Source organism: Prionailurus viverrinus, chromosome D1, assembly GCF_022837055.1.
Source record: "Prionailurus viverrinus isolate Anna chromosome D1, UM_Priviv_1.0, whole genome shotgun sequence".
Lineage (NCBI taxonomy): Eukaryota > Metazoa > Chordata > Mammalia > Carnivora > Felidae > Prionailurus > Prionailurus viverrinus.
This window is the reverse complement of record NC_062570.1, coordinates 113,223,086-113,249,201: the sequence shown is the minus strand read 5'-3', so window position 1 is coordinate 113,249,201 and position 26,116 is coordinate 113,223,086. Positions and strand designations below refer to the sequence as shown.

The window sequence follows — 26,116 nt, the reverse complement described above, 5'->3', positions numbered from 1 at the left end:
ACCCTCCTCCCCGCCTTCCCCTCACGGCTGTGGCCCGGGGCCGGGGTGAGCCACGGGGCTCCAGACTGAGGGGTGAGGCCGTGGCGTGGTGGCAGCCCTCGGTGGGGCGGGCTCGTCTCGGCGGCCCGCACGGCTCCCGGTTCTGGGAGGTCTGAGAACCAGCCAACCCGCTCTGTGCGGCTCCTTGGCCCTCCAGCTCGGCCCCATAGATGGCGAAGCGGGACGTCACCGCTCCTCCTGGCCGAGCTGGGCTCCCAGACGCGGCCCCCCAGGAGAAAGCCGCGGCCAGTCACGGCCGGGCCCCCAGGGGCAGGCCAGCCTGCGGTGGGAGCAACGGGAAAGGACAACGCCATCACCCCGGGACACTTCCCTGGGCCACACGCAGGAGCCGTGGCGCCCACGGACCCACCGGCTGCCGAGAGAACGAACGAACGCCTGCGGTCAGTCCCCCTCACAGGGGGGCCAGGTGAGCGGGGCCAGCGCGGGGCATGGTCCCAGGGCCCCGTGCGTGGTCTCCACGCCTCCTCGTCCTGGGTGCTGTCGCCCCCCCATGGACAACAGCGGAACAGGAACGACAGACTCCACCCAGAGCCCACAGTTGCAGACACGGCCGACCTCAAAGACCGCCACCGTTCAAGCAACAGGGCGGGCGACCTGAGAACAGCCGAGGGAGAGCACGCGCAGGATATTTTTACGACAGAGCTGACGCCTATGACACGGGCACTACAAGTAGAATGCTTGGAATCTACGAGAAAACCTGGAAAACAACGCCACGGTCACAGACGAAGGCTGACAGGTACTGTCAGTTTCCAGGTGCCCCCGTGTGCAGGTTTCTGGGTTGTTTTAGTCTCTGCAAACAAAACACACATCCACACACAGCAGGACAGACTCCACCCCGGTCTCATGTCTCTTTCTCACTGAGCCAGTCACCACATCACACCAGCCGCTCAAAGACGATGTGACGAGCTGTCATGACACCCCTCTGGCCAGCCTGTATTTAGCCAACAGCGTGCATCCAGGCTTTTAATTTTCACGACAACGAACACACTTACTATGAACGTACCTGACTTTTCAGAAAGTTTTTTGGAAAGTTCTGGAACAGAGGACCCCCTTTCACACACACCCCTCCCCACACCCTTCGCCAAGTGCCACTTTGGGGGACACCTGATAGTTGCTCTAGACTCTTCAGGAGGAGTAAGTCACACGACCCCTGCCACTCTCTTGGTGCCCTTTCTCGTCTCCCTCCTGAGGCACCCAAAGTGACCCCAGGCACAGCGGGTTCGTGCCTCCTGCCTCCCCGATGCCCCGCACCCCGAGATGGCTCCAGGCCCCTTCTCCACCGGAGCCCCGCATCCCAGCGTCCATGAACGAGGAGCCTCGTGCCGTCAGCACAGCCAGGGAAGCGGAACCGTCCCCGAAGGAGGGCGTGACCCCCCTCGTCCCTTTATATTCGCTGTCGGATCGACTACTTTGGCCCCCGGAACACAGAGGTTCTGACGTCAGTCCGGGAAAAAAGACCCAAGAACAAGTGACATTTAAGACCCCAGGGCACCTGGCTCAGTCGGATGAGCACGAGACTCTTGATCTCGGGGTCGTGAGTTCAAGCCTCGTGCTGGACGTAGAGGTTACTGGAAAGGACAAAAGAGAAAAGAGAAGAAGAGAAAGCAGAAAGAAAAAGAACGCAGCTGGGGCACATGGTGCGGGGTCCCTAGCGCGGCGGGCCCCTCCCGTCTCTGGGGCTCTCCCTGCCCCGACTGGAGGCCGCCCCTGGCCGCGCCGGGCCGCGCCGGGCCGAGCGGCGCGGTCCCGTCCTCCCGGGCTCTCGCAGACGCCACCGTCTCTGGTCCCGTGCAGCCCTGTCTGGACGTATTTTCGAATCTTCTGTGTTTATTCATCGGTCCTGCTAGCGGGTTTTCTGTATCGCGAATCCTTGCGAAGAACCAGCTGTTGGCTGTTTCAGTTACCGCTATTTCAGGCACCTCTTCTTTGAGGCTTTGCTGCTCCTTTTGGGGCTTTTCTGGCAGCTGGCCCCACTCATTGCCGTCTGCGTTTTTTCACAACTACACATAACACGTCGGGCGGCCCGGAACTGGCGCGTGAGCTCCCCCAGGCCGGGGGGGACCGTGCGGCCCTCCCGTGGCCGTTCGGTTCCAAGCCCGGAGTGACCTCCACTGCGGCTCTGGTGCGACTTCAAACAGGTACGGACGTCCCCTCAGGGCGGGTGTCCAGCTCAGTGCGCCATGGGCAGAAGCTGTGGTCCTCGTGAGGAGCAACCCCTTCTGCGGCCGGGCGTGGGTCCCACGCGGGCTTATGGGAGGGCCCTGCCCTCGTTCGCATGTGCGAAGGCCCGTCTGCTAGACAAAGCCCCGCTGCCCGCGTACCTCGACCCCTCTGCGTCTTGGGGGCCTCGGCCCGTCCGAGCGACCCGTGCGTGGGGCGTGCCCGGCACCTCCCATGCACACCAGGGTGCGTCCCTGATGCCGCAGGGATGCGGGGGCCCCGCTGCCGGCCCACCCAAGTCTGTGACCATCCTCTGAGGACACGGGTGCCTCAGCATCGTGACGGGACCTCCTTTACTCTGCAGGATGTCTTCAGCGATCCTCGGGGTGGCCGGGCTGCTCAGGGGGCTGAGCGTCTGACTCCTGGATTTGGTTCGGGTCCCGATCTCATGGTTCATGAGTTCCAGCCCCAAGTCAGGCCCTTCTCCCTCTGCCCCCTCGCCCCCGCTCGCGTGTGTGTGCACAGAGGCCCTCTGTCTCTCTCTCTTTCCCTCTCAAATAAAAAACTTAAAAAAGAGAAAAAAGAGAGAGAGGAACCAGGCATTCTGAGGTGCCGCCCAGAATCGGAACATGCCCACAAAGACCTGACCTGGCAATTCTTGCCCCGCGTTCCTGCCTTGCTCGTCCCGGGGCACCTTTAAGACAGCTGCGCAGAGCTGAGCCCACGGAAAGCGGTGACCGCCACCCCAACCGCCTGACGAGGACCAGGGTCCCGCTTCGCCGCTGTCTCCCGTTCCCCCGGGACAGAGGGCCGCTCCTCCCCCGGCTCACTGTGTGCGACCAGAACTCGTAAGAGCCAGCTCTCGGGACCGTACTTCCTCTGGCGTGGGTGTGCTGAAACCGTAGCCTCAATCCAAACAGCCCCGGGGGTTCCACTTTCCCAAAGGCAGGAGCTCAGATGCCAAGGGGGCCACCTGCTGACCCTGGTTGGGGGGGGGGGGGGGGGGGGAGCGGCTTCTGCCCCCTCATTCACCAGGTCGCAACCCGCATATTCGTGACACATTGGCACTGGGCGTCCCACACCGGCACGCAGGGCGTCCCACAAGCCGCCCTGACCCTCCGGATCCAGGCCCGGGGTCTGCTACGCTTTTTGAGATGGTGTTGGATACGCTCGCTTTTTTGTTTCTTGCGGAAAACCCCCCCAAACTCCTTGGGCAACAAGGCACAGCACCCAGGCGCCCGGGTGAGGCAGGCTGGGGGCGGGGGCGAGGTCTGGGCTTGAACCCCCTCACCCGGCCCCGTTTACCTTCCCCTTCCTGCAGGGCTTTCTGGTCCCCAACGGCCTCGGGCACCAGCTTCCCGTAGGAGTGTCTCTCGCTGGAAGCAAACTTCACGGTGTCAAAGTAGACGGACCCATTGGAAACGTACCTGGAAAGTAAAAACCAGGCTGTGGGAAAGCGGACAGACCCGCGGACAGCCCGGGCGCCTCGCAGGAGCACAACCTGCAAAGCCAAAGGGCTGCATGGGCCACGGGCCTCTTAAAACTCTGCTCTGCCCACTGCGTCCAGCGCGGCCTCGGCCATCCTGCGGCCCCGTGACGTAGCTACTCGCAACCACGGCCGCCGTGCAGGCCGAGCGGGCCCGACACGCACGCCTCGTCACGGAGGCCAACTCCTCACTCTCGGGACGGCGTGTCCCCGTGCAGTCCCTCCGCCTCGCAGCCCTGGACCACACAGCTCCCACCCTGCCCCTCGCCTCGGTGACGGCACGGTCCCGGGTGCCCTGCCCTCGCTCGGTCCGCCTTCCACCCGCCTGCACGGCCCCGCCAAGCTCTCTGCCTCTCAGCAGCCCTCCACGTTATTCCAGCCCGGAATGATCTGTCTTCTCTCACCTTGGCCTCGCCCACGGCACTCAGTCTGGCACACGGCCCCGTGTCGCCCTGCAGTGACCGTGCCAGGTAGGGGACAGGGGAGGCGTCACCACCTCCAGAGAGCCTGTGCTACTCCGGGCCCCACACCAGGTCTTGTGCTCTCCTCTTTCCGCTCGGTGGCGCCTCATCTCGCCCGAGAGGCGGGGACGGAGCCTCCCAGAGCAGGGGCGCAGGGGAGGGCGCCCCCCTCCCCCCGCGCGGCAGACCCCACGGCCCCAGTTACGCTTCTGGGCGTCGGTGACTCCCGACAGCGCTAACTTCAGAGACGCGGACGGTGTTTCGCGGGTCAGGTGGTGCCGAGAGGGCAGACCAGGGTCATAACCGAGGCCCAGGACCTCGAGGAAACACGCGTCCCTGGGAGGTGACTCGTGGACAAGGGTCTCACGCCGTGTGGCGGAAACCGCGCCTCCACGCTCACCAGCCCGGCCCCGTGCTCGCGGACTTAGCTGTGGGCTCGCCGGCAGCCCGCAGGCGGGCGCTCTCTACGGCACGCGCATCCTTGCCGAGGCCCCGACGCTGAGGACTCAGCGGCACCCAGGAGCGAGGCTGCCTGGAGGGTCGGCGTGACACAGGGGCGGTTGCTCCCGCGGTGAGGACGTGGGCTCGGCCGCGTCCCCCCCAATTCCTGTGTGTCAGTGCTAGCCCGCAGCCCCCCAGAACGGGACAGTGTTTGGAGACGGGGTCTTTGCAGGGGCGAAGCGAGGTCACCAGGGGGAGCCCTAACCCCGCATGACTCCTACGCAGCGTCTGCGTCAGAGGAGGTGGTGACAAGGACACAAAAGGAGCCCCAGCAGCCCGTGTGCAGAGTGACAAGTAGGTGCCAAGGCAGCGAGAGGGCCGCCGTCTGCCAGCCGAGGCCAGGGGCCGGGACAGAGCCCGCCCTCGCGGCCCGCGGAGGAACGACCCCGCCCTGTGCCGTCCGGAGCCAGGGGCTTGGTGGCCGCAGCCCCACAGCACCACGAGCTCCCCCCCCGCCGCCTTCCCTGCACAACCTTCCCGGAATGCCGTGCTCCCACGGGGAGGGCCCCGAGCTTACCCGTAGCCGTTGTCCACGATCTTCTGGACAAAGTTCACGATCTCCGGCACATATTCGCTCACCCGGGTCAGGACGTCCGGAGGGAGAACCTGGGGGTGAGAAGAACAAGTGACCCTCTTCCTTCTGGAACAGCAGCCTCGGACGGCACGCTCCAGGAAGCACCGGCACCAAATGCAGGCCAAGAAGGCCCGCAGGCCCCTGGCCCGCGCTTCAGACCTGACTGAGGACGGTCGGGATCGCGATCATCGGGCCCGATGAGAGAGCAAGGGCGGGACAGCTGGCGACACTTACGTTCAGGGTTTCCATGTCTCTGTGGAATTCTTCTTCCCAGAACTTGGGCAGTTTGGAGAAAATAGAATTGTCCGTGACTTCGCTGCCCAGTGTGGAGTCCAGCCAGTCAGAGAGCAAATCTTTTGCTTCTTCCAACAACACCTGTGGACAAAGAACAGCATCCACACACGTGTACGAGCTTTACGGGACCGCATCTCGTGCAGCCGGTCCGCACCGAGACCTCGAATTCAAGGACGTGCCACGCAAAGCCACGTCCACGACGAGCCGCCATCTCCGTGAGACCGCGGTGCTCGTGTAAACGGCTCAGCACGGGGACAGACACCAGGCTGCCTAAGTGGGAGGTTCCAAGACGCAGCACATTCAGGAGGTCCGACTGCTGTGGTCACAGGGTTGGGGTGGCCGTGGGGACAAGCGGGGCCACCGCTGCCACGGGGCGGGGCGGGGCAGGAGCGGGCACGGTGCGGTCGTCCACAGCCAGGGCACGGAGATGGCACAGCCCCGTCCCGGAGGGAGGCCTCTCGGCCAGGGCGCCCTGACCGCCAGATGCCATCAATTGAAGACAGCAGGCCCACGTCACGGGCAACAGCGCGGTGCCGGTACGAGACGTGTCCTGTCACCGCAGCACTCCCGTCAGACAGGAGGAATGTCCATCTGTGATGGGAGGTGAGTGTCGTGGCCGTGGCCTGAGCCGTGCAGGCCGGGGGACCCTGAGGTCCTGCTCTGGAGGAACCCAGCGCCTTCGGCATCTTAACTGGAGCAGTGACAGGGATGTGGGGACAGGCAGGCGGTCTGCAGTCCGCCAGTGGGGGCAACGGGGCCAAGAACGAAGGGTGCAGAGAGAAAGTTCAGGAAAAGAGGACACGGAAGACACAGTGAGGACACGCAGGGAGGCACGTTTGTACCACGATGTGGACAGGAAAGGCGCAGCTAGGGGCTCCCGCCAGGCTCCCACCTGGAACATACCTGCTACCTGCTGCCGGGCTGGCGGGCGGTGACAGGGCCCCACCAGGACGCTCGGCCCCACGGCCACCACGCCGGGCGCCAGGGAGGCACGGTCCAGAGGCGTGGGCTCGCTTGAGACTGAACCCCGCTCACGGCACCCGGCACGGGGCCCGGCCCCCAGCCTGGTCACCTCCCCGCCCGTCCCCTCACAGCCGGGAACCTCACGGCTGGCTATCGAGGAAACACGACCGGGCACGCCAAGAGGCAGAGAACGACGTGAAGACACAGGGCGGCTGGCAGACCCGGGGGTCAAACTACTGGGATGAATACGCTCAGGGCTCGATGGATGCGGCCGACCACGCGCAGGAACAGAGGGCCAAGGTGAGCAGAGAGAAGGAAGTCCTGAGAGAACGGGCAGGAGACGTCGGGGATCCACCACAGCGTGACAGAAACAAAGAACTGTCCTTGTGGGGTCATCGGGAGACTGGACGCGGCCGGCGGAAGAATCTCGGGGCTTGAGGACAACAGAAGAGAAACCCCCAAAACTGAACATGAGAAAGGCTTCATTCTCACAGAGTGAACGAAACCGAACAGGGTAGCCGAGGCCCCGGGCCCACCACAGACGTGCCACACGTGCGTCACGGGGACAGCAGAGGGAAAGGGAGGGAGAAACGTCGGACTCCCGAGCGAGTGAGAGCGCCCCACTCGTGTCGGACCCTAACCGCAGGCGCACGGAGCCCCCGGGACGTCGGAAAGGAGAAACACCGGAACGCCGCACCCAGGCACGCCGAGCTCGGGCCGCACCCCATCAAAGCTGACGCAACCCTGAAAGAAGCCGGAGAAAGCTTGCTGGTAGACGAGCAGAGGCGAGCACTGCGCCCGACTTGTCCTCACACTCCGTGCAAGCAAAGAGGGACGGGGATATTTAAGTGCTGAGACAAAACGCTTGCCACCCAGCAATTCTGTGCCCTGTGACGTCGGCCTGCAAAAGCAAAGGGAAACCAAACTCTCAGGGAAACAAAACCCAAGGGAACGTGTTGCCGGCAGACCTGCTTTGCAAGAAATGTCCAAAGAAGCTCTTTAGAGAGGACGAAAGTAACAGAGGTTGGAAGCTTGGGTCTACACAAAGCAAGAAAGAACATCGCGGAAAAGAATCAAGTGCACGTAAAATAAAAGCAATTTACCATTATTTATTTTTTAGAGAGAGGAGAGAAAGAGCGTGCACGTGAACAGGGGAGGGGCAGAGGAAGGGAGAGAGAGAATCCCAAGCAGGCTCCAAGCTGTCAGCGCAGAGCCAGACGTGGGGCTCGACCCCACGACCCTGGGATCACGATCCGAGCCAAAATCACGAGTCGGCCTGCTCAACCGACGGAGTCGCCCAGGTGCCCCAGAACTTCTATTTCTCTGAACTGATCCAACAGAGAACAGCTTATTCAAAATGATGGCAGTGGGAATGCATCGACCCGCACACTTACGTACCCGTTTAAGTAGACACAACGCCCTCTGTGTTTCCAGACAGCTAAGACAAGTGACGGCCACGACACAAGGGCGGGAAGCAGGAACTAGGGTCGTCTCGTTATTGTAGGCCACTCCTACGACCACGAAGGGCACAGTGTGTTTGAAAGTGGGATTAGTCATAAGTGTACATGGCAAACTCTAGGGCAACCACTGAAAATCAAGTGTTAGATATGCGGTAAAAGGAGAGAAAGCAGAATCATGTGAAACGCTCACTTAAAACCACGAAAGACAGACGAGGAGTGGAAGACAAAACAGGAACAAAGAGCGAGGGCAACAAGAGAAAACAACAGCGTGGATAGGAATGCAACTACATCAACATCACTTTGAATGTCAATGGTCTAAACGCACCAATTAAAAGAGATCATCAGAGTGGATCAAAATCCAAGACCCAACTCTCAGTTGTCCACAAGGAATCCACTTTAAGTAAAAAGACACGTACAAATCAAAAGTAAACGGATGGTGGAAATGCACTGCGCGACCACGGTGCAAATCAGTGAAATAAAGCAGGAGTAGCTCCCTTCAGACAAAGCAGACTTCGAAGCCAGGAGAGTCGTCAGGGATAGAGAAGGACGTGGCAGGACGAACGGGTCAGTGCTACAGGACAACCGTGCTTACGGTGTGCGGGCCCGGGGCAGGGCGTCAGACCACCCGAGGCAGAAGCAAGCAGAAGTGCGAGGAGAAACAGATGAACTCGCAGAGGTGGTTGGGGACTTCAACACGCCTCCCTCCGAAGGGGACGGACCCAGCAGTAGGAGATGGGTAAGGAGGCGGACGAACTCAACATGACCATCAGTCGGCTGGACCCAATGCACGTCCACAGACCACTTCGTCCGACAGCAGGCAGAACACGCAGCGTTCACCAACACAGACCACAGGCTGGGCTATAAAACACGCCTGAACAAATTCAAAAGAACGGAAATCATACACCATGTCTGCTCTCGGACCACTGTGCAACTGAACTAGAAACCAGTAAGAGAAAGACAGCTGGAAAACCCCACAATACATGGGGATCAAAGAACGCATTTCTAAAGAACACACGGGCCAAAGAAGGTTATCCCAAGAAAACATTAAAAGTCGTGAACTAGGGTCACCTGGGGGGCTCAGTCGGTTGAGCATCCGACTTCAGCTCAGGTTAAGATCTCACGGTTTGTGGGCTGGAGCCCTGCTTCGGGTTCTGTGCTGACAGCTCGGATCCTGGAGCCTGCTTCGGATTCCGTGTCTCCCTCTCTCTGTCCCTCCCCCACTCATGCTTTGTCTCACTCTGTTTCTCAAAAATAAATAAATGTAAAAAAAAATTTTTTTAAATAAATAAAAAGTTTTTGAGCTAAATGAAAACGACCCGTCCCTCGCCAAAGAGGCTCAGATGGCAAACAGGGAAGGACGTGGAAAGGTGCTCCCCACCGATGCCGTCGGGGGAACGCAAACCCCAACAGGGAGATACCATCACACGCCTGTCAGAAGGGCCAAAATATACACACACACTCCATGCTGGGGAGTCAGAACAGCAAGGACTCCCTCTTGCCGGGATCGGGGGCGGAGCAGCCACTCTGGAGGACGGTGTGCTGGTTTCTTGCAAAACGGAGCATGCTCCTAGGATCCAGCAGCCACACTCCTGGTATTTGCCCAAAGGAGCCGGAAACTCACGTCCACACGAAACCCTGCAGGTGGACGTTTCTATCAGCTTCTTCACAACTGCCTAACCTCGGAAGCCACAAAGGTGCACTCGGCAGGTGGGTGGATAAACCAGCTGTGGGGCGTCCAGCGCACGGAGTCTTACCCCGCGCTCAAGAGACGCGAGCTCTCAGGACAGGGGAAGCGTGGATGACCCTGACGTGTAGATTTAGTGACAAAAGCCAATTTGAGAAGGCCACATGGGGTGCGATGCCAACTCTGTGACGTTCTGGAAAGGGAAACGCACGGAGGCCGCAGACAGATGAGCGGTTTCCAGGGGCTGGGGACAGGGAGGGACGTGCAGGCGGGGCGCACGGCATGCCCAGGGCAGGGAAACCACTCCGCCTGACGTTGGAGTAGATGCGCGCACCACTGCACATCCGTCCACACCCATGGAACACGCACTCCCCCAGGACAGAACCCATGTCTGCTGTGGGTTCTTGGTGACGACGACGCGTCTGCGGGTGATGTGCTGACAGTGGAGGAGGTGGGGCTGGAGGGGAAGGCCCCGTGGGGAATCTCCGTGCCTCCTCTCAGTCTTGCTGGGAACCTGAAACTGCTCTGAACACCAGGTCTTTAAAGAAACAGACGAAACAGGAAGACAGAACGGAGGGGACCGACCCGTCCGAAACGACGCCTCCGTATGAAGGTTAAGATCCCACCCGGGCCCCCCATGGGCCTGGACAAGCGAAAACACACGGGAAGAAAGAGACAGCACAAACGAGCCTAGACCTCCTCCCTCCCTGACGCCAGGGACAGCTGGCGAGATGCTCACACGGGGTGGGTGGCGTGGCCAACAGAGGAGAACCTGGGCAACCACACGCTCAGACCTGACACAGAACACAAAGGAGCATTTAAAAAGCTGATACGTTTGACTGCGTCAGAATTAAGACCCTCTGTTACTGAAAGAAAGTGAAAAGAAATGCCAGCGATTGTGAGAAAGCGTTTGCAACATATTTAGATGACAAGGGGTTAGTGTCCAGGAGTAAGGACGCTTTTAAACCCGTAAGAAGACAGAAATCCAGGTGGACAATGGGGCAGAAGACCTGTGCCCAGAATCACGGCCGTCAAGAGAGCACACGGAAAGGCCATCTCGCAAGAGGTCAGACACATGCGGATCCAAACTACAGTAACGAGCCCGTCACATGCCGGCTCCTATCCCACCCACGAAAGGAACCCGGCAACCCCAAGTGCTGAACAATAGCTGACACGTGTCACAGACACGGGAGGACACAGACACTTAGGGAAGCGTTACTGCACGGCAGGCCCCAGCTGCCAGCCCCCCTGGAGAGGCCCGCGGGCAGGGCGGCCCCGGCTGAGTCTGCAGGAAAACGTCCCTGCACGGAGAGGCGGGGACACCGGGACCACTCTGTGTCATCGAGCAAACAGTGTGGCTGACGCAAAACATAAACCTGCTCGTTTCTGGAGTCGGAGACTTGCTGGGTGGGAGCCATGGTCGGGGGAAGCCATGCTGGGTGCTGGGTGGATGGGACAGCACCCGTGAAGCCTCGGGCATGGAGGGTCCGATGGGCTCTCTGCACACGAACATCTCCCGCGGGCGGCCACACGTTTTCTGTTGCGGGAGGGCGAGCCGCGCGTCTACGGGAACCGGGGAGGCCCGTGCGTGGATTCCTCCAGACTCGTCCCGAGCCTCGCCTCCAGCCACAACCCCGTGAGACCCGTGAGACCCCTTCGATGTGAGGACAAGTCTACGCCGAGTCCCGCGCGTCCTTCCGGAGAATCACCGGACGCGTGGCCGGTGTTGGGGACCCGACGGTTAGGCAGACACACGGCCGACAGACCGGCACCTCCACCCCAGACGTACAGCCTAAAGAAACTCTTGCAAATGTGCGTCCACAGACAGAAAAGGACTCCCAGCTCATGGTCAGCTGGTCAGCCTCACCGGTGCTCAGAGAAGTGCAGACCCAGTGCCCCGCGGGCCACGGCCCCCACTCATCAGGAAGGCTACCGTCAGAAGGACGGAAATCACAAGTGTTGGTGGGAACGGTCAGAAACCGCGGTCTGGATGCTGCTGTGGAAACCGGTGTGGTGGATTCTTGGAATCCTGAAATCTAGCTGCCAAACAGCCCAGACTTCCGCTCCGGAAGTGTCCACACGAAGGAATTAGGCGGGATATCTGCACAGCGCTGTTCACAGCTGCGTTACTCATCACGGACAAAAGGGGGCCCGTGTTTCACAGGGACAGAGTTTCTGTTTGGGAAGACGGAAAGTTCTGGACGCAGAGGGTGGGGACAGCTGCACAACAGCGTGAACGTGCTTAGCGCCCCTGAGCTGTGCACCTGTAACTGGTTAAGGTGGTACATCTTACGTCTCGTCTGTGTTATCATATTCCTCTAAGGAAAGGGTATCGGTGGAATAATCAAGAAAAAAATTCCCAGTCATACTGCCATAACCAGGAAACGTGACTGCCATCCCAGGAGAGGGAGAAACAGCGGTCGCAGGAGGCCCACCGAAGGAAGGCCAGCTACGACGTGGGGCCCAGGCGGAAGGACGCCCGGCAAAAACGCTGGTCCACGGGTGTGTGCACATCAGGCTCTGTCTCATTAAGCTCAGCAGGAGGCCACGCCGGCCACCTGAACCATGGGAGAATGTGAAAGTGAAAGTAAAGCCTGAGCTGGGCCCCTCCCCCCCCCCACTCCAGGGAGGGATGGCCTGGTCGGTCGTCCCACTGAGCGCTGGAGAGGGCAGCCAGCAGGGGGCGCCAGGGAGCAGGAGAAGGGCCAGGCTGGAGGCGCCGGCAGTGACAGCCTCCCGGGCCCCAGTGCAGTGCCCTCACCCCATCCAGGGGGCGGAGGAGCCTGCCCGGGAGGCCCCGGGGCCGGCAGGGAACCCACACAGGGCCCCACGGCCCAGTTCAACTCCAGCCTCTCTGCTCTCCGCAGGTGCCGCCGAGAAACACGGGGGGAGGCCACCAGAAGCCACTGGAACGATCTCCGCACATGCTCCGATGCGCCACCCCCCCCCCCCCCGCCCTTGAGGACGCTGGCGTGGGGCGAGGGGAGGTCTGCTCGGCCCCAGGGTGGCCGGGCCCAGGTGCCGCGCGCAGAGGCACAGGCTGGAACGCGGGAGCAGCAAGCCACCTCGGGGCAGGGTGTGCGGGTCACGCTGGAGACCTCACCTCTGCGCAGCGGGCGGCCTCCTCTGCCGGGAGGCCGCCCCGCACGGCTCTCTCCAGGGGCTCTGCGGCCAGCTCCACTGCGCGCTGAGTGCGCTCCAGCATTTGCTTTCTGTCCGGGTCTGTGGTCTCATTTAACTTGACTGAAAACGGCTGCAAGCACAGGAGAGGGCAGGGCCGTCAGAGGCTGCCTCGCCGGAGAGGAGGGTCCCTGCCCCTGCCCTGAAAGTGTCCCCAGGGCGTGGTCCTAGCTTCCCCGAAGGAGGTGCAAGTCCGGTAGTGGACAGGCCCGGCCCGGCACCCCGCTCCTCGCGCCCCACCCCCCGGCCTGTTTCTCTGATGTTAAAACGCCTGTGCTCGGGGTCACTCAGGTGTCACCTAGTGAAGGTGCGAAGTCCTGGCGGGCCCGTCCCGTGTCAGCCTAAGACCGCTAAGCTCTGATTTCATTCCCACTTTCTCTTCTAGAGATGATGCACGTAAGCGCTGATCACTGCTGCGGTCACTAAAATACTAACCACTCTTAAAGAGAATAAAACGACTTATTCTAGCCTTACCCTGTTAGCACCATACTTTGTGATACTGTTACTCAAAATATTAAATTGGAAAGAATTTCTGCCAATAATTCTGAAAATTTCTAGCGCCCCCAACGTAAGGGGCTGGGACGGCTTCCGCGTCGCACACTCAGAATCATCAGATGCGGCTGTGATCTCAGCACAGAAGACACAGGAGTGTTAGGGACATTGTACGGGCAAGAATACTTTACTGCCACCGTGACAAACTCTGACATTCTCCCGTGAGCGGCAGGCACAGCCCCCTACTCCACGCCCCGCCCAAGTGTGTCTTTCCTGGCGACTTTTCCCACAGGCCGGGGGACCACATGACCCAGAGCTCCGGTGCCCGGATGGCGCTAGCTTTAATTGCGGACAACTAAGGCCCCACGCCAGGGACGGTCAGGAGTCAAGGAACAGACAGACGGGGGCCCACCTTCAGGGCGGCATGAACATCCTCCAGGAGCTGGGCCGCCCGCGGCTGCTTCCCCCGGTACTGCTCAAACAAGTAGTTCTGCCGGGCCCTCTTGATGATCTGGAGAGATGAAAGGGAAGCCGGGGTCACGTCCAAAGCGCGCCCTTGTCCCTGTAAGCCGGCAGACTCTGAGCCCCGCCAGGCGGCCGGGGAACACGGCCCTCCTCCCGTGACCTTTCTGATCTTCAGGAAATTGGCTGCCCTCCCCCCGCCGCCCCATCGCTGCACGCAAAATCGCATGCCACCCGAAGTCTCGTTGCCACAAAGTACCTCGGGCTGTCGTTCAGGTTCTCGCAGCAGACGGACGTCATTCGTACAAACCGTGACGCTAACTGGATGTGTACAGGGCCGAGGCCCACCATGTTCTACTCACTGACGTCACTTCCTCCTTCCCACCCCCGCCGTTCCAAAAATGGCCTGGTGGGAGCCCCACCTTGTCATCGATGTCCGTGATGTTCATGCAGTAGAACACGTCGAACCCGAAGTAGTCCCGCAGCACTCTCCTCAGGATGTCGAAGGAAATGTAGGACCTAGAGCATGCGGACAGACCTTTCCCGTGGCCCGCCACGCACCCCCGCCCCCCAGGGCCACGGCCATGAGAGCAGCCACGGGGGAAGGCTCCCATGGCACCACCACCCCGCTCAGGGCCCGTGACCGCCGTGGGGGCCCCAGCCTGCCACCAGAGCCGCGGGACCAGATGTCTACACGCAGCCAGGACGCCCGCCACACGGCTGCCGGGCAGGATTCCTGTCACCTGTCCGCATCCCCCAACTTTCCTATCACGGATGTGGGTTACTTACAGAATGAAAATTTTATCTTAGAAATAAGAAAGGCTCGGGGTTGATTTTCCTCTCGAATCTCGGGTCCCTGTAGCAGAGCAGAGATCTCTGAAGGGCAGAGATGCTCCCGCAGGGCCCACACCTCCAGACGCCCGCAGCGGGTCCCGCCCGGCCGCCCCCCTGCCCGTGCCGGATGCCCACAGTGGGTCCCACCTGGCGTGCCCCATGTGAGACGCGTCGTAGACGGTAGGCCCGCAGCAGTACCACGTCACCTTCTTCCCGTTTTGAGGTATAAACACGTCCTTTGGTAAAACACGAAGGGATGACCGTCGTCGATGTGTAAGAGGCACCGCGCGGGGTCACCCCGGCCAGCGTCAGAGAGGACGCTGGGGTTTGTTTACACCAAATTCAGCAAGGACAAGTCTGTCTCACTGACAAAGGCCATAGACGTCAGGGACGGGAGAGCTCCGTTACTCCGGCTGGAACCCCCGAGACCCCGTGTCCCCGCGTGCCAGCGCGCTCACGGACAAAATTCTAACCCGCCGTGGCCGCAACCAAGCAAACCCCACTCGAAACCCGGTCGGCGCCCGGCAACGCCCAGCGGGCCCGCCGCTCTGCCCGTGGGCTTAGCTGGCGCTGGGGCGCCAGCCGCTGCCACGTGTCCCCTCTGAAGGCAGGCCAGCACTCGGCGTGGCTCCGAGTGACCGCGGGCGTCTACGCCCCTGGGCGGCCGGGGGAGTGTTCAGGGTGCCGCAGGGCCAGCAGGCGGCCCTCCCCTCGAGGACAGCTGTCCTCGGGCCGCACGGAGAACGCGGGGTGAGGAGTTGCCCGGTGTCAGAGCCCGTATGCGCTGACTGCAGAGCCCGACGCGGCAGCACCGGTCGTGGGCTCCACGAGGGCACATGGGCTCCACGAGGGCACGTGGGCTCCACGAGGGCACGTGGGCTCCCGGGGCCGGCCCTCCCCGCACCCCTCCCGCGGGGCCCCTCCTGACCTTGTTCCGGGTGAGGCTGTTGTAAAGGCGGAGCTTGCACGGCGGAGACCCGGCCGGAGGAGACCACTGAGGCTGCCCCCGCCGACCTTTACCTGCGAAGGCAGAAAGCGTGCAGAGTCACGGAAGCGCACGTCACACCGCAGCCACCACCTGGCTGTTCCAACGCAAACACCGTGTTGCTCTCCATGAACCGCCAGGGGGGCCGAACGAGCGGATCCGCCGGCATCGCCCGAGTCCAACGTGGCCCCTTCTCCACGTGGCTCACATTCTGCGCTAGGAGCGGAAACACGGCCTGGGGAGGCCCCCGAGGCGTGCTCACACCCGCCAGCTCCCGCCGGGCCTCACACCCGTGCCCCCCGTTCACGTACGTGCTCGGCAGCGGCGGCCACCGCTCGCGGGTCAGGAGGGGGCTCAGGCCCCGCGCTGCTGGGCTCTAATGCAGCATGTAACTGGGGGTGCCCTGCCCTCCCCCCGGGTTTGAGGGACATGGGCCACTTCCCGGGGCAGCACAGGACCGGCCGGGGCAGAAACTCAGAGAGGACGGCCTCCAGCCCCAGCCCCGTCTCTGTCAGACGGGGGCAAACGAGTGGCCGGCTCCCCCTCAATTCTGGGGCCCACTCCCCACCACAGGCAAGGTGTCCCCTGACTCGACCCTGGAGCAAACTCGTGCGGCTGGGAACTCCACGCTGGTGCCTGACCGGCTCTGGAAGCAGCGCCAGGCGGCTCTGTCCCCTCGCTGCCCTCCACGACCCGTCCCCTCCTCAGCACGGTCTCGGGGGCTGCCCCCACTGCTCCACGTGTCCCAGGCCCGGGCTTCCGGCCGGACAAGAGGCAGCACTTATGCAGCCTGCGCCCTGAGAGCCCGAAGGGGTGCGGCTGCGTCGCGGGCACCTGGCACCCTGCACTACGAGCCAGCTGTGCGCCCCGGCCCTCGCCCACAGGGCCAGCCTGGTGCCTTGCCCACGTGGCACAGGATGGGCCCCATGGAGAAGTCAGTCCTGGGCACGGCCATTTGCCCAACGTGTCGCGTCGGCTACACGGAGGCTGACTTAACCAACAGGCAGAGGAGAGAGGAGGAAGAAGGCGGCTGCCTGCGTGTGTGCACGCGTGCAGGGGGTGGAGGGAAGCAGGCAGCCGGGAGGAAGGAGACAGGGCCCCACGGGAGTTCCTTGTTCTGGGTAACTGCCAGCAAACTGAGGTGGCCACGCATGAAACAGCGAGGCTTATGCTAAGGTCAGGTACGTGTCTCACAGGTTCATTTTAAATGCAGCAAACACCCTTGAAGGAAACTCTCAGTCCGTGACTCAAGGACACTCAACCTGCTGCGTCTGATGCCATTAATCTCCTCCCTCGCTCGGACCCCCTAGCTCCTGAAACAGAGTCAACACTGCCATCCGGGGTGACTGGGGACACCGGCCAGAGCTGTCACACACACCGATGTGACCCAGGGACCCAGCAGTGCTCGCACTGCTAAGCAGGAGGCCTCGGGGTTCGCAGCCGGAGGCACTTCCGAGACCACGAACCATCTGAGGACACAGCCGAAGGTGGAGTCCACGGAGACTGGCCACGGCCTGAAGGGCCACTTCTGTCACACGGGGTGGCGGGGTCAAGGGAATCCGGCATCTTACAAATGGGAACTTGCGTAAGGGGAAAATTGGAAGACGTCACACAAGGGCCCTTGATTTAATATGGAGAATTCTCCGCCAGCATTCCCCCTGCATCAGCCCGGCCCACTTAGCACCAGCGGCCCACCTCCACGGCGCTCCACAACCTGACCACGCCAAGCCGTGTCTCCCTGTGCTTCACACAGCTCTCGGCCACAGCAGGGGCCTCCCTGGGCATTAACTTCTCACGTGGCTTCCGTCCGAACGAACACGCATTCGTTCATCCAACACACACCCAGTCCCCTCCAGGCCCCGTCCTGGGCGCGGGGCTGCTGTGCGGACAAGCTCGGATCCAACAGAACCACACTCCGCTACGAGACGCACTGAAGAAGGCTCGAGGGAGGTCTCCAGAGCGCCCCAGCAGGGCCGGCTTCCCCGGGGCACAGGGGCGGGCGCATGGGTGCCGAGCTGCACCGTGATGCTCCCGGAGCCATGGGGCCTTCCTCAGCGCCCAGCCCGCCCTGAGGGTCCTGCCCGGGGGACCTGGGAGGAGGGGCAAGGTCCCACGCTGGGTGCGGAGCCCTCCAGACTCGGGGACACAGCAGGTGAGGCCCCGAGCGGAGCGGTCCCCCTGTGCCGGAGCCCGGGAGAGGAGGCTGACGGGGCCAGGAGGAAGGAGGTAGAAGGAACGGAGGTCGGGCCGCCCGCGCCCCAGCCTCCGTGCCCGCGAGGGTACTGGGGGGGTTGAGGCCCACAGCCCCGGGGCGGGACACGGACGGCCCTTGAGAGTCACTGGGACAGAACGGGGCTAGTGGCAGGAGGAGTGACAAGCCAGGTCACGGTCGCTGGCAGAACGGACTTGGAGGGAATGTGGACGGGGGCCGGGGATCGAGGGACTGGAGAGGAACCACACGCCCAGGACGGGGCTCCAGAGCCCTCAGGGACGGAGCAGTGCTCAATTCTGGTGGCAGTGAGGGGGGGGCCGCAGTGCTCAGCTACATCCCCCCCTCCCCCTCCAGGGACGTGGGAGAGGACACGGCCTCCAAGGGTTCTAGGACCAGCCGTGCTCACACGACGGAACTCGGAAGGGGCAGAGGCAGGAAACGCTATGGGTGCCATCCAGGGTGCCTGTCCCCACCACCCCTGAGCCGGCCTAGAGCAGCCTCGTCAATGCTCAGGGTGACACTCTGTCTCGAGCCGCCTTCCTCTGTGCGGATTGAAAGCTGTTTGCAGGGGCAGGCGCCCATCTTTACGTCACGATGTCCGTGGTGACACGCGTCCGCACCTTTCTTTCAACAAGGTCCTCGATGGAGCGCGAGCCAGGCCACTGCCAAGGCTGGGGGCCTCAGACCCTGCCTGACCGCCACTCTGGCACGCTGTGTCTTGGGAGCTGGGACCCAGGGGACAACCCGACACCTGAGAATCGGAGGGGACACAGCGGACGCCACTGACCCCACCCGGGGCACCGTGCCAGACACACAGGGAGGAGACCACGTACACACGAAGCACCCACCCTGTGCTGGGGACGGGGGGTTTGCTGCAGGATCGTCGAGGACCCCACATCACGCCATTCTCAAGGACGGACGACGCCCCCACCGCCGCCCCCTGCCGCAGGGGACCCAGCGCAGACCAGGACAGGGCGACGCTCCAAATGCTTCACCTGAAGACCTGGAAAAGCCCCCGGGAGGCTGTCCGGCCTGGCAGGGCCACCAGGGACAGCATGCGGCCCATCCCTCCCACAAAGCAGCAGGAGTGCCCCAAGCCACGGGGGGTGGTGGCCAAGCGGCTCGAGGGCATCGGGCGATTATGGGGCAGAGCACCCTGGGGTTCATCGCAGACGAGAAACCACGCAGGGCCCGAGCCCCTAAGACTTTCCAGAAGTATCCCTAAACAACCAGCATCACACGGTCACAGATGCACCGGCGCTCACAGACTGGAGCTAAAGCCAGGTGGCGGACTTTAGCTCAAGGCTGAGATACGACTTTTTTCTGCTTTTCAAACGGCCCCATGCCAACTGGTGTCGTTTCAGGATTCGCCCGTTCCGAATCCGCTGGACACACACAGCCCGCAAGGCACGCAAAGAATAAAGCAGCAGCAGCACGTCAAACGTGAGCCGAGCAGGGAGCTGGCTTTACAGGCCAGGCTGCAGCCCGAGCACCCCCCCCCCCCCCCACCTCCGGCCCAGGGAGCTCGCTCTCGTGGCGGCTCCGCGCCGTGACCACGGGCCGCCACGGCGACCGCGGGGGTCCCGGTTGGCCAGGGCCTCCTCCTCAGCGCAGCGCGTCCTAACCCCCACTCGGGGCGCCGGGGCGCCCGCCAGGCCGCGTGCTTGCGTGAGGTGCCGGGAGCCAGCCCTGCGGCCAACCTGCGCCGCACATCTCTGGGGCCCCCGACCTCGTGGGCGGCCCCCGACGGAAGGCGTTCTCACGGCTGGGGACTCTGCTACTCACTTGCTTGGCGCCCACAGGGCTCGCCTCTGCCGCAGGCGCCACCCAGGATCGCTTCCATGTGCCTGAACCACCGAGCCACGTGGAAGAGGCGCGTGTCGGCGGGAGGGGCCGAGAGCTGCCTGAACACGTCCACGTCTGCCTGGGACAGTGAGTACCCCTGGACATAGCTACGCGTGCTGAGGTGCTCGTTCAGGGCCTGCACCCTGGCTGCCTCGTCACTAATGCTCAGGATGGACCTGTAGGCGGGAGCTGCAAAGACAGAGGCACAGGGAATCAGTCAGGGGGACGGGGGCCTCGGGCGCGAGTCCACAAAGACACGAGGCTCCTGCCCGTCAACCCTTTCCCGGCCATGGAATGGCAGAAGCAGACAGCGGTTTCCCGGGGCTGGCGAGGGGCACCTGGGGGTGACTGGTGGGGTTCCCACTTGCGGGGATGGGAATGTTCCGGAAATGATAAGGGTGCTGCTTGCATGGCACTGTAAATGCACTAAGGGCCACGGAATAGTGCTCTTTCGATGCGATTTCAATGGTGAATTTTACCTCAACTAAAGAAAAGACGACTGAACGCACACACAGCCCCTTCTCCGCAGCGCACCTGCTATCCGGGCGCGGCGGGGGGCCGAGCACACCCGGTCTCGGTGGGCACCGGGCGGGCCAGGACGCAGAAAGCCTGGGCTGCGCCCCTGCACCGGCATGGTCTCCGGCAGCTGGAGGCCTCGTTTCTGGGAGGACCACAGCCCCCCGAAATGCCAGACCTGACGGCGGGCTCCGTCTGCCCTCCCTTGGAGCGACTCCTGAAAGAGGCAGCATTCGGGTGTTTGTCTCCTACAACCCAGAAGTGACTCGCAACCACCTGAAGGCCACTCCTCTCAAACGGCATCGTCAGGAAGGACGGGCCCCGCCTCCCGTCTCTGTGGGAGGACAGATCCCGGACTTCAGTCACCACCAGCCATCAGACGCAGCTGGCCATAGCGGCCTGTGACACTCACGACCCTTGGGGATTCTTCGCCTCCTCCACAATACTGAGTTCTGCTCACCCTCCCGCCCCCTTCTTCCTCCCCAGGGCTCTGTCACCTGTCACCTGTCACTTCTCCCGGTATCAGTCACGGGGCAAAACCTGTCCTTACCACCCTAACTAACGTCCAGCTGTGTCTATCCCTGGCGTGGGGGGCTCAGGGTCAGGAGCGGCCCCAAGCCTGAGCAGGAGGGGTGCAGACCCAGCCCCGCCCCAAAACAGGGAGGCAGGGGCAGGCTGGTGGCACTAAGCTACAGGCCCTCTGGCCACAGGAAGGAGCCTGGTACCCCCGCCCATAGGTCTGAGCTGCGTCTAAGCCCTGATCACCCCAGATGTTTTACCTTAATTTTCTGAGGGAACCGTGGAAAAAGGATCAGGGCTCATTTGCTCTACAGACACCCTCTCGGCCTGGGACCCACTCAGAGCGGGAAAGTATGAGCCCACCCCTCTCCCTCTTGGGATGGCTGTCGTTCCGGGCCAGCTGCCCGACACTACAAGGTCACTGGGTCACTGTGCGGGACCCACAGCAAGGACAGCTGCAGGCAGGGAGGTGACGCTCCCCTACACGGCCACGCTCCCACCTCTCTGACCCTCGTCTCTCCCATCCCTGCTTACCCGCCTGGCCCAATGCCTGGCCCCACTTGCTTCCGCCACGGGAGGCCCGTCGTGTAGGTCCAGCCATCAGCAGGCAGCGAGGAGGGGGTGGGGTGCACCCACAGAAGGAGGGAGGCCCGCACCGCCTCCCAGCTGCTGGGGCGCCTAACAAGGCCCACTTCTCACGGATGTCCTGAACCCCGAGTTCTCCACCCACAGGAAAGGGGAGGACCGCGAGGCGAGAAGTCCTCCTCGAGCTCTCAAACGAACGCTGTGCTTAAAACGCAGGCTTTCCCGAAAGCCCACCTGCTTCCTTCTCCAGCACACCCCCAGGAGGGCTCGGCTCTGCCGACCCGACGGAAGGGCCACCCACTCCATGCGGCCACAAGGGGCCACCCTTCCCTCTCAACTGGAGTCCTGCCCCCTTACCAGTCACACTCAGGAACGCCCACAGCCGAGCCACCGGGCAGTCTGGGACTCCGCCTGCAAATGTACCTGAAATGCAGTCCTTCCCCCCGTGGCTCCCACGCGGGGGCCCAGCCCACCCCGTACCCGAACCTCCGTGCCGCAGGCTCCCCCACGGGCGGCCTGGCGTCGCCCAACACAGTGGCCAGCGTGGCCTGCTGAGAAGTGCAAGATCACATCACATCCCCCATCCCCCTCCTCCCAACCACCCCCACCTCGCACGGGTCCCTCGGGCCTCTGACTTCAGCTCCTGCCCCCACCCCGCACACCCTGCCCAGCCCCATGAGGCCCGGCTCACTCCACAAGAGCCTGGAATGCTCCCCCAGACGTGGCCAGGCTCCGCCGTTCCTCGGGGCCCTGCTGTCTGGCTGTCATCTTTCCGTCGGCTCTCCCTGGATGTCGCTCCAAATGACTGCCCGCCGCCCGGAGCCCCGACCTCGTTTCTGCTTTCTCTCCTTCCGCTTACTTGTAACCCGCCACTCCTTTCTTTCCGTCTGCCCCACACCCCCCTTTAATCACTCCGCACATACCCTCAGCATCTAGAACGGAGCCTGGAACATTCTAGATACTCAACACAGGTGCTGAGGGAATGGGGAGCCAGCGGCAGAACACACGCTCACACTGCAGCGCTCCCTGCGACGTGCCGGGAGTGGGGGGGGGGGGGGCGCCGCTGTTTCAGGGCCTGGCAGGCCTCTCCCGGGAAGCAGCCCCGCCCCCAGCACATTCCCATGGGCGGAGCCTAAGGCTGCTTTTAACCCCGAAGGGCGAAGGGCTGGCTCGCTCCCAGAGGTGCACACCTACAGGGGGCGCGGCTTCCGCTCACTCCAGACCCACAAGGAGCACGAGCACTTCCGCGTCAGCTCCCGGAGTCGCCAAAGCAAAGAGACACAGAGGGTGCCCCCCGCCATTGAGGACGCCCCTGCTCTCCCTCCTCCACCTGGGCAGCTGGCTCTGAGGACCCAGCCCGCGGGCTCTCGGGGAGCGGCCCCACTGCCACAGCCACCCTCCCCCCAAAGATCACCCAGGTTCCCACCAAACACCGAGGCAGGGAACCCTGATCAGCGGGTTTCTCCACGTTTCCTCCAATAAGCACAAACTGTTCTTAACATGAGAAAAACGGGTCAAGTGTCCTATCCGCTGGGCTGGCCGTAAAGCGCCCGGGCCAGGGAGTCCGGGAGCTCTCGAACTCGTGCGGCGGGGCGGGGGCCGGGCCAGGCTCGACAGGCGCGGAACGGCACCCGTCTCGTAAAGCTGCTGAGTGTTAGTGAAATCACGCTTGTAAATGTTCGAAACGCAGCCTGGCACACAGCCAGCCCCCGGTCGGTCTGCGGCCACTGCCGTCACCGTCGCCCCTGAGTGGCTATTACGATGGCTCCCGAAGGAGCTTCCCCAGACGCTACACGCGCGCTTCAAGTCTACCCTCCGGAGCGGCGTGGCCGTCACGGGGCAAGGACCTTGGGGGACCGGGGCAGCACAGTGGGATGCGGGGCTTCCGGGCCGCAGGGGCGCACAGGCACCGCGGTAACTGTGGCGGCTGCATCCGAGTTTGTCTTGAGGAAACAAGCAAAACACAGGTCAGCTCTGAAGCGGCCACGGACGAGGGCCAGAGCGGCCATCAGTCTGGCGGTCTGGCTATCGGCCTCGATGCTGAGATCAGACGAGAAGGCTCCCGGGCGGTGACCATGTGGAGGGGACGCCCGCCACCAGGTCAGGTTGTGGTTCCGCCCAGAAACACGCCGCGGGAGGGACCCCTACTGTTCGTGACAACGTCACTATGCGGCCACGTGGTTTAGACTGATCTCTCATCCGCCTTTTCCAATTTAGAAGGCCGAAGTCTTTCTAAGACATTTCCTGAGACCACACAAACAAGACAACCAGGTAATCCCTCGGCACAGGTAGTAAAGCAAACACCACAGGGAATGAGCTGCACTCCCGACACGGCCTCGCCCCTTCTCCGCCTCTCCCTCTCCCTGCCTCTCCCCCTCTCCCCAGCTCCTGCTATCGGATTTAAACCTGCCTCCAACCTTCCTCTGCCTCCAACCTTCCTCCTCCTCCGCTCAGGTGTGGCCCAGCTCCTCCCCATGAGCTGTGGGAAGGGTACCTGCCCGCAGAATCAGAACCTGGGGGGTGGGCTGGGCTGGCAGCCCACTGCCCCAGGGCCTGCAGACCTCAGTGTGCATAGAAGACCGCCCCGCCCCCCCCCCCCAACAGCTTGCAGAAGTGCGGACCCCTCTGCCTTCCTCATAAGCTCCCAGACCAGGTCTGTTTCCGTTTCCAAGATGAGCCTGGGCTCAGGCGTCAGCACCCCTCCTCCACATACGCCCCCCCCACCCCGCAACTGCCCTACAAATCACGCCCTCTCTGCAAACCTCTGCTGGCTCCCGGGTTGCCTGCCTGCAGTGCCCCTCCTCCTGGGTCCCCTCCACTCCGTCTCCCCCCGGGATGCTCAGCTGCCCAAGCAGCCCTCAGAAAGGGGCCTGGACAAGGCTTCCCAAACGCATCCCTTCTCCACGTGATTCCAATGTCGGGGAGCAGAGAGGCGTGTGCACCGTGCTCCCCACCACCCAGTCCCAGAGCCCAGGGCACGGCCACCATCCCCTACTGGGCTAAAGCCTGGGTGCTCTGCTCTCAGCCCCACACCACCCACACCCAGCGCCAGCCCTGTCCCCCAGCCCTGCCTACCTCTCAGGCCAGTACGGCCACGGCCCCCACTGTCCTCCTGCCCCACCTCCACGTGGGGGAGGGGCAGATGATCTTCCCCAAACCTCAAGGTAAGACCTGAATTCCAAAGGCATGCCCAAGGCCCTGCGGCCTATCTCCCGGCCCTCCTCCGCCCACTGGCCTCAGGAACTTTCGGGAAAGCTGTGCCCTCTGCCAGGACACTCACTCCTCGTCCTTCCTCTGGGCTCAGCCTCCATTGTTCTCAGGAGCAGAGTGTCAGGGGCTCACCGGCCTCCCGTCCTCCACCTCCAGGCTCTCCTGGCCTACCAGCCCACAGCCTGCTGCCACTGCTTCCGTGTGGAGCCGCCCCTGGGGTCCCCACACGCTGTCTGGCCCAGCCGATGGCTGGCAGAGAAGGGCGTGCCGAGGTCTGCAGCCTGGAGAGTCACGGAGCCCGTGCTCTGAACAACCTGGCAGTGCTTGGGCCACCAGGCAGCACACGCTCTGGGAAGTGACCGGAGGGGGGGGGGGGGGCGGTTCCACGTCCCGCAGAGGCTGTGACGTCCTCGGTTCCAGCCCACCCTGGCGCTGACCCGCCTCGGCAGAAGGGGCTCGCCCTTCACTGCTGTCACCCAGCCCTCTGCCGGATGGCTCGCCCTTGCTCGCATTCAGGGCTCCGGGGCCCCGTGGTGCCGAGCAAGGCAGGCGCTCCATGTGCGTTCGCGGGGTAAATGGCAGGTGACGGATCCATTTAAGCAAACCTTTTTCAACCTCTCAGTGACACTTTTCCACCGAAACAGAAACTATAACGCTCTCACGTGGCACTGCACAGACCTTCTGGTGATTACAAGCACAGTCTGCTGCCCAGGTAAGCGGGTGCCGGGACACCGGAAATGGCTTAGTTTCTACCCCAAGGGCACCTCCCTTATAACTTTAAAAAAGTAAATACCGGGAAATGTGAGTTCACAACTGAGCTAATACTTGCAATCTATGAACACACACGTTGCGTTTTCCCTTGGGAAACCCAGCAGCATGTTGCCTTGATCTTATCTGTCCCGACACGCTCTGGAATTAGGACCCCCGTGTTATTCGGAATGGAATCGGACAGACTTTCATCAAAGGCAGCACAGGGTCGTGGTTAAGATCCCCACTGTGGTCTGAGGTAGACCACAGAGGCCTGGCTCTGCCTCTGGCTGTGTGACCCCGGACAAATCACTTCACTCCTCGGAGCTTCAGGACTCTCGTCGGTCCAGGAAGAGAAGCGCAGCATCTACCCCAGAGTCGCTCTGAGGACCAAAGGCCGGGACGGGCGCATGCAGACCAGGGCCCGGAAGACGCGCAGGCCGAGAACAACGCTACCTACGTGATTATCGCGAGGACCCCTTGCACTGCACTGCATAAAAAAACGGAACAGCAAGTTGGACCTCACGCAGAGCCACCAGAGGCTGCGAGTCTGCAGGGCGAGGCCTCTGAAAGGAGCCGAGTGCCCCCAGGGGTCCGCAGAAGAGTCACCGGAACCTGGGAGGGGCGGGCGCCTTCAAAACACAAGGGAGAGGCCGTAAACCCAATGTCATCATAGGGGACCAAACAGATGTTCTGAACCACCTTAGGGAAGACAATCTGAAATGGGAAGAATATTCTAAATGAGGGTCTCTTTCAAGTCTGGGAAGATGGTCACTTCTGATGACTCTAACCTTCAGAACAAAAACCTTTCGGGAACTGGAAAGCAAGCACATCTACAACCCTGGCACCTAATATAAAGCCCTTTCCAGTTTCATTTTTACTTCCA

At 62.5% G+C, this 26,116-nt stretch overlaps 1 protein-coding gene across 4 annotated transcripts in view; it reads right to left on the bottom strand.

Annotated features, from left to right (window-relative positions):
* The window catches only part of CARS1 (cysteinyl-tRNA synthetase 1), a 43,332-nt gene that overhangs the window by 15,339 nt on the left and 1,877 nt on the right, over positions 1-26,116 (bottom strand). The window contains exons 1-12 of one of the 4 annotated variants that reach the window (XM_047878069.1): positions 22,197-22,341; positions 21,631-21,684; positions 20,188-20,386; positions 19,594-19,842; positions 15,540-15,631; positions 14,759-14,847; positions 14,200-14,296; positions 13,728-13,826; positions 12,747-12,896; positions 5,477-5,617; positions 5,186-5,274; positions 3,526-3,647 (exon numbers count right to left, since the gene is read on the bottom strand). In XM_047878069.1, coding sequence (XP_047734025.1) covers positions 3,526-3,647; positions 5,186-5,274; positions 5,477-5,617; positions 12,747-12,896; positions 13,728-13,826; positions 14,200-14,296; positions 14,759-14,847; positions 15,540-15,631; positions 19,594-19,842; positions 20,188-20,287 — 1,228 coding nt within the window. In that variant the 5' untranslated portion in view covers positions 20,288-20,386; positions 21,631-21,684; positions 22,197-22,341. Of the gene's footprint in view, positions 1-3,525; positions 3,648-5,185; positions 5,275-5,476; positions 5,618-12,746; positions 12,897-13,727; positions 13,827-14,199; positions 14,297-14,566; positions 14,731-14,758; positions 14,848-15,539; positions 15,632-19,593; positions 19,843-20,187; positions 20,387-21,630; positions 21,685-22,196; positions 22,342-26,116 lie in introns of those variants that run through there. The other 3 variants (XM_047878070.1, XM_047878071.1, XM_047878072.1) reach the window with 3 other exon arrangements.